Below are 12,972 nucleotides of genomic sequence, written 5' to 3'. Positions count from 1 at the left end.
CTGAGCTGTCTGATATTCATCAATAATCAACAGCTATAAAATAAATAGATTTTGGTCAGCTTATTAAAAAATCTTTCATTCATTTCAGTCATTTGCATGGAGACATTTGAACAGTTTATCTATTTTAATTCCCTTTTAATAATACAAACCCATATATCAGTCAACTTAAAACTGGCCTGAAGCTACATGTAAATTACCCTTTATTGCTTTCCTCTTCTGTTTCACTGTGTATTGATTAAAAATGAACATGGACAAGTGAAAGGACACCAAAAGCAGATGATAATAAGACAATGAATTTTTATATCTCTTCTTCACAAATGTCAAGTCAAATGACAAAATTTAGAAAGGCCATCACTTAAGCAAAGAATCACTGTTCAATCAGAGCTCAAGTAAATAAATAATAGAACACAGAGTAACTGGCTAGTTTCATACTGGACAAAATAAAGCAGTGAAGCAATGTACATAAATAATGGAAACAGTTCTACTGTGATGAGCATTATTTAGACTTTGTTCTCTGTCAAAACAGCACCAAGTCGGTAGATAAATCCAGAAAGATGATATATTCTTGGTGCCTAAAATTGGCAACCTGCCATAGATATAAAATGGTAGATTGAAAGATTAATTTAATGATTGCATACCTCAGCAAAGTCATGATTAGTCCTGTGTTTAGAAGCATGATTACAGGTCCTCACAAATGATATATTTAATATGCGCTCTGGACTGTGAAGTTATAACAAATTTGTACTTTAAATTTATCACTGTTTCTGTAGTTAGTTGAAATGCCTCCAGGACAGCAAACATTGCTATTTTAATTATTATAAGCCAACTTCAAGCACACTTCAGTCTTATTGCTGAAAAGCAAAGTTGAAATATGTTTGGAAACTGATGTTTAGTCTTCTTACTGAATTAGTGTTAAGCTAATAACTACAGAGAATGAGGAGGTATGGAGGAGACTGCATGCTGGATGGAAGTACTTTACGTTCTTCATCATTCAGACCATTACTGAAACAGCAATGCCAAAATTCTCGCCTCCATTGGTCTTCCATAATCAGGTCTCAAGCCTGAAGGTTTTGTGCAGGTTCATTATAATAAAGTGCCAAATTACACCTTCATTAGACTTTACCAAACTCATCTGATTTGCAAAGCAACTGAATTATATATTTACTTTGTCATAGATGTTTTTAAAAAGATTCCATTTGGTAATTACGATGCTGAGCCAGTGTCCTTCAATTTTGATGCTACATAGCTCAAAGTACATTGGTGTATCACTTTGGCTCAGAGTGTTTAGCAGGACACAAATGAAGGCAATTGATCTGACTGCGAAAAATGTAATAAGCCTCATACTATGGTAATCACTCTGATTACTGTGTCACCAAGAATCATAATCAGATTTATTATCAGTCTTATAGGATGTAAAATTTGCTGCTTTGCAGCCACAGTACAGTGCACAGGCATAAAATTACTGTAAATTACGAACATTGTAAAAAATGGAATAATAATTAGTGTATGGACAATTTAGAAATCTGTTGAAGTCAGAGGGGAAGTGTGGGTCTTCAGTTCCTGTACCTCCTCCCTGATGATAGTAACAAGAAGGGAGCACCTCCTGGAAGGTGAAGGTCCTTAGCAATGGAGGCACCACCTCTTGATGATGTCCTCAATAGTGAGGAATGTTGTGCCATGCTGGAGTTGGCTGAGTCTACAATGCTCCACAAACTCGTGTAATCCTATAGCAGGCTGTGAGGCGACCGGTCAGAGAGTTCCCCACAGTAAATCAGGCCACTGGTGACAAAACAAATCTCAAGCTCCTAACAAAGTACAGGCCCCGGTGTGACTTCTTTGTGATTGCACCAGTGGGCCAGGCCCAGGATAGATCATCTGAGGTGTCTACACCCAGGAACTTGTGATAATAAATTTATTCCAAATTTCAAAGTAAATTTTATCTAAGTACATACAGTATATGTGACCATATACAACCCTGAGATTCATTTTCCTGTGGGCATACTCAGCAACTCTATAGAATAGTAACTATAACAAGATCAATGAAAGAGGCTGATCACCCTTCCAACTGCTGGCTCATTAATGAGCACTGACATGTGTTCTCCTAACTTCCCCTTTCTGAAATCCACAATCATAAAATAATATAGGAGCAGAATTAGGCCATCTGGCCTATCGATTCTGCCCCGCCATTTCAACATGACTGATCCAATTTTCCTCTCAACCCCAATCTCCTGCCTTCTCCCCATAATCCCTTCATGCCCTGATCAATCAAGAATTGATCAACCTTTGCCTTAACTATACATAAAGCCTTGGACTCCATGGCTGCCTGTGAGAAAGAATATCACACAGTCACAACTTTCTGGCTAATGAAATTCCACCTCTTAGTTCTAAAAAATATGCCCCTCTATTCTGAGGCTGTGTCCTCTGGTCTTTGACTCTCCCACCACAGGAGACATCCTCTCCACATCCACTCTATCAAGGACTTTTACCATTCAATAGGTTTCAATGAGGTCACCCTTCATTCTCCTGAATTCCAATGAATACAAGCCCAGAGCCATCAAATTCACTTCATATGACAAGTTATTCAATCCTGGAATCATTTGTGAGAACTTCCTTTGAACCCTCTCTAGTTTCAGCACATCCTTTCTATAATAAAGACCCAAAACTACTCACAATATTCCAACTGAGGCCTCACCAGTGCTTTATAAAGTCTCTATATTACATCCTTGTTTTTTTATTCTAGTCTTCTTGAAATGAATGCTAACATTGCATTTGCCTTCCTCACCATATTCTCAACCTGCAAATTAACCTTAAACTGCTAACACATCTGTGCAGCCAGATTCAAGGAGAAACTGATCACTAAATTTGCTGATGATAGCACAGTGGTGGGGCTCATCAGCAAAAATGATGAAACAATGTACAGGGAGGAGGTCAAACTCCTACAGAGCTGGTGCAGTGACAACAACTTGATGCTTAATGTCACCAAAACCAAGGAGGATATTGTCGATTTCAGACGGTCTCAGCCTGAGAGCACACCCCTCAGCATCAGCGGCTCCACAGTGGAGAGAGTGGAAAACATCAAGTTCCTTGGGGTGCAGATCTTGGACAATCTCACCTGGTCCAGGAACACCACTGGGATTGTGAAACGAGCCCAGCAGAGATTGCACTTTTTGAGGAAGCTTAAACAAGCATCACTCCCCACTAACATCTTAACTACATTCTACAGAGGCGTGGTTGAGAGTGTGCTGACCTTTTGCATCACAACCTGGTACTCCAGCTGCAGTGCTGCCGACAAAAAAGCCTTGCAGAGGGTGGTTAGGGGAACAGAGAAGGTTATTGGGGTCTCCCTACCTTCTGTCCAAGACCTCTTTCAGAGTCAATGCCTCCAGAAGACACGGTCATCATTAAAGACCCCCCAGACCCTCTCCATGAACTGTTGGTTCTTCTGCCATCAGGTAAACATTACAGGAGCATCAAAACTAAAACCACAAGGCTACTAAACAGCTTCCTCCCACAGGCAGTCAGACTGCTGAATAGCTGCTCTACCTGACTCTGCTTTGGACACTTTTAACTTGCATTGGACACTTATAACTTGATTTTAACCGACATGTGGCAGTTGTGTTTTACTATTTATTGTTGTGTTTACTATTTATTGTTGCGTTTGTTATGTTATGATTGCACTGCTCCTGGGAAACGCTGTCTCATTCTGCCCTGCAGAGCTGATGTAAGGTTAGAATGACAATAAAGTTTTTGAATCTTGAATCTTTAGGTAATTCTACACAAGGATTTTCAAGTCCCTTTGCATCTCAGGTTTTTGTATTTTCTCTCAATTTAGAAAATAGCAACCCTTGCATTTCTTCTACGAAAGCGCATAACCACGCACTTCCCAACAGTGTTCCATCTGCCATTTCTTTGCCTATTGTCCTAACCTATGTCCTTCTGTAGTCTCTCTGCTTCTTCAAAACTACCTGTCCTCCACCTATATTCACATTGTCTGCAAACTTTGCAACAAAGCCATCAATTCCATTATCCAAACCACTAACATACAACATAAAAAGTCTCAACACAGACGCCAGTGGAACACTACTAGTCATGGGAAGTCAGCCAAAAAAGGCTTCCTTTATTCCCACTCATTGCCTCCTGCCAATCAGCCACTGCTTTATCCAACCTGGAATCTTTCCTATAATACCATGGGCTCATAGCTTGTTAACGAACTTCATGTATGGCACCTTGTCAAAGGCCTTCTGAAAATCCAAGTACACAACATCAACCGATTTTCTTTTGTCTATCCTGCTTGTTATTTCTTCAAAGAATTTCAACAGATTTGTCAAGCAAGATTTTCCCTTGAGGAATCCATGCTGACTACAGCCTATTTTATCATGTGCCTCCACATACCCGACACTTCAGCCTTAATAATCAACTCCTATATCCTACCAACCACTGAGGTCAGATCAGCTGGCCTATAGTTTCCTTCCTCTGCCTCTCTTCCTTCTTGAAGAGGGGTATGACATTTTCAATTTTCCAGTCTTCTGGGACATTCCAGAATCTAGTGGTTCTTGAAAGATCATTACTAATGTCTCCATAAATCTCTTCAGAAACCACTTTCAGAACCCTGGGGTGTACATCATCTGGTCCAGACCTCCAGACCTTTCAGTTTCCCAAGAACCTCCTCACACTTTTCAAGAGCCCTGACACCTGGAACTTCCACCATACTTCTAGTGTCTTTCACAATGAAGACTGACGCAAAATATTTATTCAGTTCACCTGCCATTTTGTTACCCCCATTACTACCTCTCCAGTACTGTATTCCAAAGCACCAATATCCACTCTCACCTCGCTTATACATTTTATGTATCCAAAGAAACTTTTGGTATCCTCTCGCTTACTTGCATATTCCAGTTTTACCTTCTTAATGACTTTCTTAGTTGCCTCCTGTTGGTTTTTAAGAGCTTCCTACTCCTCTAACTTCCCACTAATTTTGCTCTATTATAGGCCCTTTCTTTGGCTTTTATGCTGGCTTTGACTTCTCTTGTTAGCTACAGTTGTGTCATCTTTCCTTTAGAATACTTCCTCCTCTTTGGGATGTATATAATCCTGCGCCTTCTGAATTAGTTCCAGAAATTCCAGCCATTGCTGCTCTGACATCATCCCTGCCAGTGTTCTTTTCCAATCGATTCTGGCCAGCTCCTCTCTCGTGCCTCTGTAATTCTCTTTACTCCACTGTAATATCGATGTATCTGACTTTAGTTTTTCCCTCTCAAATTTCAGGGTAAATTCGATCATATTATGATCTCTTTCCCGTAAGGATTCTTTTACCTTAAGCTATTTAATCAATTCTGGTTCATTGCACAACAGCCAGTGCAGAATAGCTGATCCTCTAGTGGGCTCAACCATGAGCTGCTCTAAAAAGCCATCTCATAGGCACTCTAGAAACTCCCCTCCTGGAATCCAGCAACAACCTGATTTTCCCAGTCTCCTTCCATATTGAAGTCCCTCATAACTACTGTAACACTCCCCTTTTGGCATGCATTTTCCATCTCCCATTGTAATCTGTAAGCTGCATATTACTACTGTTTTGGGTCTGTATTCAATTCCCATCACAGTCTTTTTACCCTTGCAGTTCCTCAGCTCTATCCACAATGTTTTAATACTTTCTGAATGTATATCACCTCCTTCTAATGAAATTTGATTTCATTTTTTTACCAACAGAGCAACGCTGTCCCCTTTGCCTGCCTGCCTGTCCTTTTGATACAACGTGTTTCTGGGACATTAAGCTCCCAGCTATAATCTTCTTTCAGCCATGATTCAGTGATACTTACAACATTATACCTGTCAAACTGCATCTGTGCTGCAAGTTCATGTACCTTATTCCATATACTGGCCGCACTTAAATATAACACCTTCTGCCTTGAATTCACCCTTTTCGATTTTGTCCGCCTTTTACATTGCAGCTCATCCTGTTGACTGCAATTTTGCCCCATCAACAGCCTCTCCTCACTACACATTGCCTCTGTTTGTAAACCAGCTACCTCATCTTTAGCACTATTATCCGCCTTTCCTACAATACTTCTAATCAAGTCTTGCTGATGTTGAGTATGAGATTCTTGGAACACCATTCAATGGAGGCCATTCAGCCCATCAAAATCATACCAGTTCTATGCAACTACAATCCAGTTGGTCACAGTTTCCCCATCATCCTGCAATTGCTTTAATGTCAGATATAATGCAGCTCCATATTGAACACTACAATTAAATGTGTCTCCTCCATTCATACAGTCCTGCCTTTAACCACTTACTAAATAAAGAGGTTTCCTTCAAGACACTTTTGGTTCTTTCTCCATTAACCTTCACGGATCTTGTCCTCTCCCCCAATGGAAACCATTCCTATCCACTCTGCTTTCACACATCATGACTTTAAATGCATATTTCTGTAAGATATCATAGTAACTTTTTCTTTTCCAAGAGAACAACCTCAGTTTTAATAATCTACCCATTTAAAATCCTGCATCCCTCAAATCATTTTAATAAACTTCCTCCACACTTTCATTTAAGTCTTTACACCTTTCTTGAAATGTGGAAACTAGTCACTATTCCTGCTTGGAAACCTGTTTGTAAACTCATGCACAGAACATCCAGATCCCTCGGTACTTTGTTCATTTGAAACATCAATATTTTGCCTTTGATTCCTCCTAAGTGCAGAGCCTGCACAAGGTTGGTTGATTTAATGGAGAACATGGCAAAACGTGCTGCGAGCTGCTTTAGAGGAGCGACCAACTGCTTAGTGTCAGATGGATGTTCAGATGAGACTAGGTTGCTGTTGGTAGATTATTGAACCTGTCTGATTCCATACACAGGCAACATTGGTTTTTAGAAATATTTGATGATAAAAGTAAATATTTGGCTATTCTGCAGCAACCTCTCCTATTTTGAGATTAGCCAGTTCTGTAGTGACCAGACCCTGAAACAGATACATTCCCAGTCTCACGTGACTTAGGGCCAATACAGTGGTGGATTTGCCCAAGTTACAAGGTACAACCGTTCATTCTTTTTCAACTGCTGGCTGCCAGACAGAATTATAATCTCAAGTACAGATGTGGCTATGATGTGTGGCTTACTGTATCCTGGATTGCAATGTCTGGTCATGGATAGCCAAAGGGAAAAAGTAAAAATATGAAAAGAAAACACCCCATGCTAACAGGTCCCAAGAGCACTGAAATACTTCTTCATTTACTGGTGCTCCATGACATCAAATAGCAGTAAAGCTATCCACTGCCATTTAATGCTAACAATCAAAGTTGAATTTCTGCTTCATGATTTGGACTATGACTGAATTAGGCTCACAGTCTTAATGCAATTTTGTCCAGTTAGTAAGCCAATAAATTGCTATTGGTGGTTAGAGTTGGCACCAAACATAAAACATGAATGGGATATTGGCCATGATAAAAACTGCCTTACTAGATATTTTCCTCTAATCTGTTTCAATGCTTCAGCCTGAAGCTCAACAGAATAGTTTATGAGTACTTCTATGTTCTATTTCCCATTTTATGCAGCCATGTGACAGTGGAATGGAACAATGTAATTGGAAGCTTCATCCAAGGATAAACCTGCTCATAAGCCCATTGATAAATATTAGGGTCAACGTGTTGAAGAAACACGCAGTTATAGGAGCCTTTCAATGTTCAATATGCTAAAAATACACTGAAAAAAATAAAATACAGCACGTAATGTGAGGATGAATATTTAAAATTGTTCAAAGAAATTGCAATAAAACTAGGGTAATTATGCCTTCAACTTTACCTAAAAGCTGCGTGTGATCTCACACTTGCTTTGAGTCCACATAATTTCAGGGATTACATTACTGCAACATTTCATCGTTAAAACAAAGCCATTAAACACATCGAGATGCATTCAGAGTAGATTGTTAAACGGGTACAAAGAACTGAGGAAGTTCAGTGGTAGCATAATCACATGTCAGACATCTGTCCGAAGTTACTTCAATGTTTTAATTGGATACTTGCCTTGCTCTTCAGTTATCTGCATGCCTGAAGGCACACACACAAAAAATTCTACTCCAGCATCAGAATACACGGATTAATGTAGACCATAGTTCTCATGTGGTCATAAATGGTCCCAGTGGCACTTACTTGGGATGTTTAAACTGATCGATGAGGCTGACCTTCTCCACCAGATCTCCGCCGATATTACGCACCAAATCATAGAAATCATTTTCTTCATATCCATCTCGTGGAATCCAAAAAGAGATGTCATTTACTAAAGGTGGGTATTTGCTAAATGGCTGGAAAAAGAAAAAGAGAAATAATTAAAGTATCCATTTTATTTATCTAAAACATAATGTTGAGAAACTTTGATAGCTCAGGCAGCATCTGTGGAGTGAACTTCATGCTACTGACAGTTTAGGCAAACATAAAAATGTAAATAACAAAATTATTTGTATGTGGCCCTTTAGCAGGATCAACAGCGCTTAACCAAGAGGGACTTCTCACAGGTCAGTGGCAATTATTTAAAAAGGGAGCTTCAAGAGCATTTGTCCATTGTACGTGGCCTATCAGTGACTATAACCAGAGCACCAATCATGAGTTAGATAGCAGGGAAGGTTCACGCATGAAAGGGAGACACTGCCTGGCAGAGCAGACAGCAAAGGAGTGGTCATAAACAGAGTGACCTGAGGCAGAGTAGTAGGGCTTTGGCTCATTCGGACTTCAGCGATAACGGGTTGAGGCAAGGTAAGTTACCACTGAGGAACAGAAATAGGAAGTACGTATGTGAGGCTGGTGTTCTATACTGGTTGTAGGACGTGGGAAGTCCGGAAGACTCCCAGCCTCCGGACAGCCATATCTGCACCAGGTGTATCAAGCTGCAGCTCCTTAGGGACCACGTTAGGGAAAATAAGGAGGCGATAGAGAGAAGCTATAGGCAAGTAGTCACACTGGGGCCTTGGGAGACAGATAAGTGGGTAACAGGAGAGGGAAAGGCAAGAGTTAGATATGTGAGAGTACGCCTGTGGCTGTCCCCCTTAACAATAAGTACTCCTGTTTGAGTACTGTTGGGGGGAGAAAGCCTAACTGAGGGAAGTAACAGTGGCCACGCCTCTGACACAGAGTCTGTGGCTCAGAAAGGTAGGAAAAGGAAGAAGGCAGCCGTAATAGGGGAATCAGACAATTCTCTGGAGGCAGGAAAAAAACAAGGATAGTAAGTTTGCCTCCCAAGTGCCAGAGTCCAGGATGTTTCTGATCGCGTCCATGATATCCAGAAGTGGGAAGGAGAACAGCCAGAGGCCCTGGTACATATTGGCACCAATGACATGGGTAGGAAAAGGGAGGAGGTCCTGAAAACAGTCTACAGGGAGTTAGGAAGGAAGTTGAGAAGCAGAACCTCAAAAGTAGTATTCTCAGGATTCCTGCCTGTGCCACATGACAGTGAGTATAGGAATAAAGTGAGGTGGAGGATAAATGCGTGGGATTGGAGAAGGAGGCAGGGATTCAGATTTCTGGATCACTGGGACCTCTTTTGGGGCAGGCGTGACCTGTACAAAAAGGACGGGTTGCACTTGAATCCGAGAGGGACCAATATCCTGGCAGGGTTTGCTAATGCTGTTGGGGAGAGTTTAAACTAGAACTGCTGGTGGGTGGGAACCAAACTGAAGTGACAGAGAAAGGGGTGGTTGGCTCACAAATAGAGAAAGCTTGGAAACAGTGTGAGAGGGAAGATAGGCAGGTGATAAAGAAGGGATATAGTCAGACAAATAGTTTCTTATGTGTCTACTTTAATATACGAAGCATCATGAACAAAGCGGATGAGCTTAGAGCATGGATCAGTACTTGGAGCTATGGTGTTGTGTCATTACAGAGACTTGGATGGTTGAGAAACAGGAATGGTTACTGACAGCACCAGGCTTTAGATGTTTCAGAAAGGACAGGGAGGGAGGCAAAAGAGGTGGGGGCGTGGCACTGCTGATCAAAAATAGTGTCACAGCTGCAGAAAAGGAGGAAGTCATGGAGGAATTGTCTACTGAGTCTCTGTGGGTGAAAATTAGAAACAGGGAGGGGTCAATAACTCTACTGGGCATTTTTTATAGACCACCCAATAATAACAAGGGCATTGAGGACAGATAGGAAGACAGATTCTGGAAAGACGCAATGATAACAGGGTTGTTGTGGTGGGAGATTTTAATTTCCCAAATATTGATTGGCATTTCCCTAGAGTGAGGGGTTTAGATGGGGTGGAGTTTGTTAGGTGTGTTCAGGAAGGTTTCCTGACACAATATGTAGATAAGCCTACAAGGGGAGAGGTTGTACTTGATCTGGTATTGGGAAATGAACCTGGTCAGGTGTCAGATCTCTCAGTGAGAGAGCATTTTGGAGAATGTTCACAATTCTATCTCCTTTACCACAGCATTGGAGAGGGATAGGAACAGACACGTTAGGAAAGCATTTAATTGGAGTAAGGGGAAATATGAAGCTATCAGGCAGGAACTTGGAAGGATAAATTGGGAATAGTTGTTCTCAGGAAATGTACAAAAGAAATGTGGCAAATGTTCAGGGGATACTTGAGCAGCATTTTGCATAGGTGCGTTCCAATCAGACAGGGAAAGGATGGTAGGGTACAGGAACCGTGGTGTATAAAGGCTGTTGTAAATCTAGTCAAGAAGAAAAGAAACGGTTACAAAAGGTTCAAAAAACTAGGTAATGATAGAGATCTAGAAGATTATAAGGCTAGCAGGAAGGAGCTTTAGAATGAAATTAGGAGAGCCAGGAGGGGCCATGAGAAGGCCTTGGCGGACAGGATTAAAGAAAACCCAAGGCAGTCTATAAGTATGTGAAGAGCAAGAGGATAAGACATAAGAGAATAGGACCAGTCTAGGGTGACAGTGGATAAGTGTGTATGGATCTGGAGGAGATAGCAGAGGTACTTAATGAATACTTTGCTTCAATATTTACTCCAGAAAAGGATCTTGGCAATTGTAGGGATGACTTACAGCGGATTGAAAAGTTTGAGCATATAGACATTAAGAAAAGGGATGTGCTGGAGCTTTTGGAAAGCATCAAGTTGTTTAAGTCTCCAGGCCCAGATGAGATGAACAGGCTCAGATTTTGGACTCTAAGAAGTGACCGTATAGAAACGTATAAAATCATGAGGGACGTAGATAAAATCCGGTTTAATATGGTATATGTCATTAAATTTGTTATTTTGTGGCAGCAGTACATTGCAATACATAATTAAAAAAACTATAGCCACAATAGATCACAAATGCTCTGCCTCCCTCAGCTCTGGAGCATCTGAACAGTGAAGATTCATACATAGGATGCTCTTCATAGACTACAGCTCAGCATTCAACATCATCATTCCCTTGAAACTTATTACTAATTTCTAACACTTCGGTATCAATAACTCCCTGTGTAACTGGATCTTCGATTTCCTCACTTGCAGACGCAGTCAGTAGGCATTGGCAACAACATCTCCACAATCACCATTACCCTAGGTGCTTCACAGGCTGATTTTTTTGTGAGGCAGGGGCTTGATGATATTGTTGTTCTTTTTTATTGTGAAGGAGTGGGTTGGGGGCTTGTGGTTTGATGATCTAGTCGCCATTTTCTGTGTGGGTGATCCGTTAGCTTTTGTGCAAGGGAAGGGGTGGAGGGTTTGGGATTTGTGAATTTTGTTTATTTTTCCTTTTGTGCAGGGAGGGGTTTGTTTAACAGCTCCTGTGTTTTTTTCTGTATCTTACAGCTATCAGAAGACGAATATGAGAGATGTATTGTACATGCAAGCATTGACAATAAAATGAACCTTTGATCTTTTCTTAGATAAGGGGCCCGAAAATGTTGAAAATACTCCCAAGTGCAATCTGATTAATGCCTTATAAATACTCAACATTATATCCTTGCTCTTATATTCTAGTCTTCTCAAAAGAATGCTAACATTACATTTGCCTTCCTTATCACCAACTGAACTTGCAAGTTAACCCTTGGGGAATCCTCCACAGGAGCTCCCAAGTCCCTTTGCACCTCTGATTTTTGTATTTTCTTCCTATCTTGAAAATAGTGTACACCTGTATTCCTTCTACCAAAAGTGCACGAACATACACCTCTTTGCTCATTCTCCTAATCTAAGTCCTTCTGCAGACGTCCTGCTTTCAACACTACCTGCCCCCCCCAGCTATCTTCAGATTGTCTGCCACAAAGCCATTTAAATCATTGACATATAATGTGAAAAGAAGCAGTCCCCACATCAACCCCAGAAATGGAGAATCAAAAACTAGTATGTTCAGTACATCTCTACTTCCTGAGGAGACTAAGGTCCTTTAACATCTGCCGGACGATGCTGAGGATGTTCTACGAGGCTGTGGTGGCCAGTGCTATCATGTTTGCTGTTGTGTGCTGGGGCAGCAGGCTGAGGGTAGCAGACACCAACAGAATCAACAAACTCATTCGTAAGGCCAGTGATGTTGTGGGGGTGGAACTGGACTCTCTGACTGTGGTGTCTGAAAAGAGGATGCTGTCCAAGTTGCATGCCATCTTGGACAATGTCTCCCATCCACTCCATGATGTACTGATTAGGCACAGTCCATTCAGCCAGAGATTCATACCACCGAGATGCAACACTGAGCGTCATAGGAAGTCATTCCTGCCTGTGGCCATCAAACTTTACAACTCCTCCCTTGGAGTGTCAGACACCCTGAGCCAACAGGCTGGTCCCAGACTTATTTCCACTTGGCATGATTAACTTCATATTATTTAATTATGTATGGTTTTATATTTCTATATTTCTTCACTATTCTTGGTTGGTGCGGCTGTAACAAAACCCAATTTCCCTCGGGATCAATAAAGTATGTCTGTCTGTTAAGGTGAGAAGGAAAAGATTTAAGTGGAATTTGAGAGGCAACTTTTTTTATACACAAAGGGTGGTATCTAAGTGGAATCAGCTGACAGAGGAGGTGGTTGAGTGAGGTAAAAT

The 12,972-nt window shown here is 41.1% G+C and overlaps 1 protein-coding gene across 8 annotated transcripts in view; it reads right to left on the bottom strand.

Annotated features, from left to right (window-relative positions):
• Positions 1-12,972, bottom strand: part of fars2 (phenylalanyl-tRNA synthetase 2, mitochondrial) — a 459,304-nt gene that overhangs the window by 109,284 nt on the left and 337,048 nt on the right. For all 8 annotated transcript variants that reach the window (XM_059945680.1, XM_059945673.1, XM_059945679.1 and 5 more), the window contains one exon: positions 8,142-8,293. In XM_059945680.1, coding sequence (XP_059801663.1) covers positions 8,142-8,293 — 152 coding nt within the window. The remainder of the gene's footprint in view (positions 1-8,141; positions 8,294-12,972) is intronic.

Source organism: Hypanus sabinus, chromosome 20 (genome assembly GCF_030144855.1).
Source record: "Hypanus sabinus isolate sHypSab1 chromosome 20, sHypSab1.hap1, whole genome shotgun sequence".
Classification (NCBI taxonomy): domain Eukaryota; kingdom Metazoa; phylum Chordata; class Chondrichthyes; order Myliobatiformes; family Dasyatidae; genus Hypanus; species Hypanus sabinus.
Note: the sequence above shows the minus strand (reverse complement) of the source record. Positions and strands in the feature narration are given on the sequence as shown.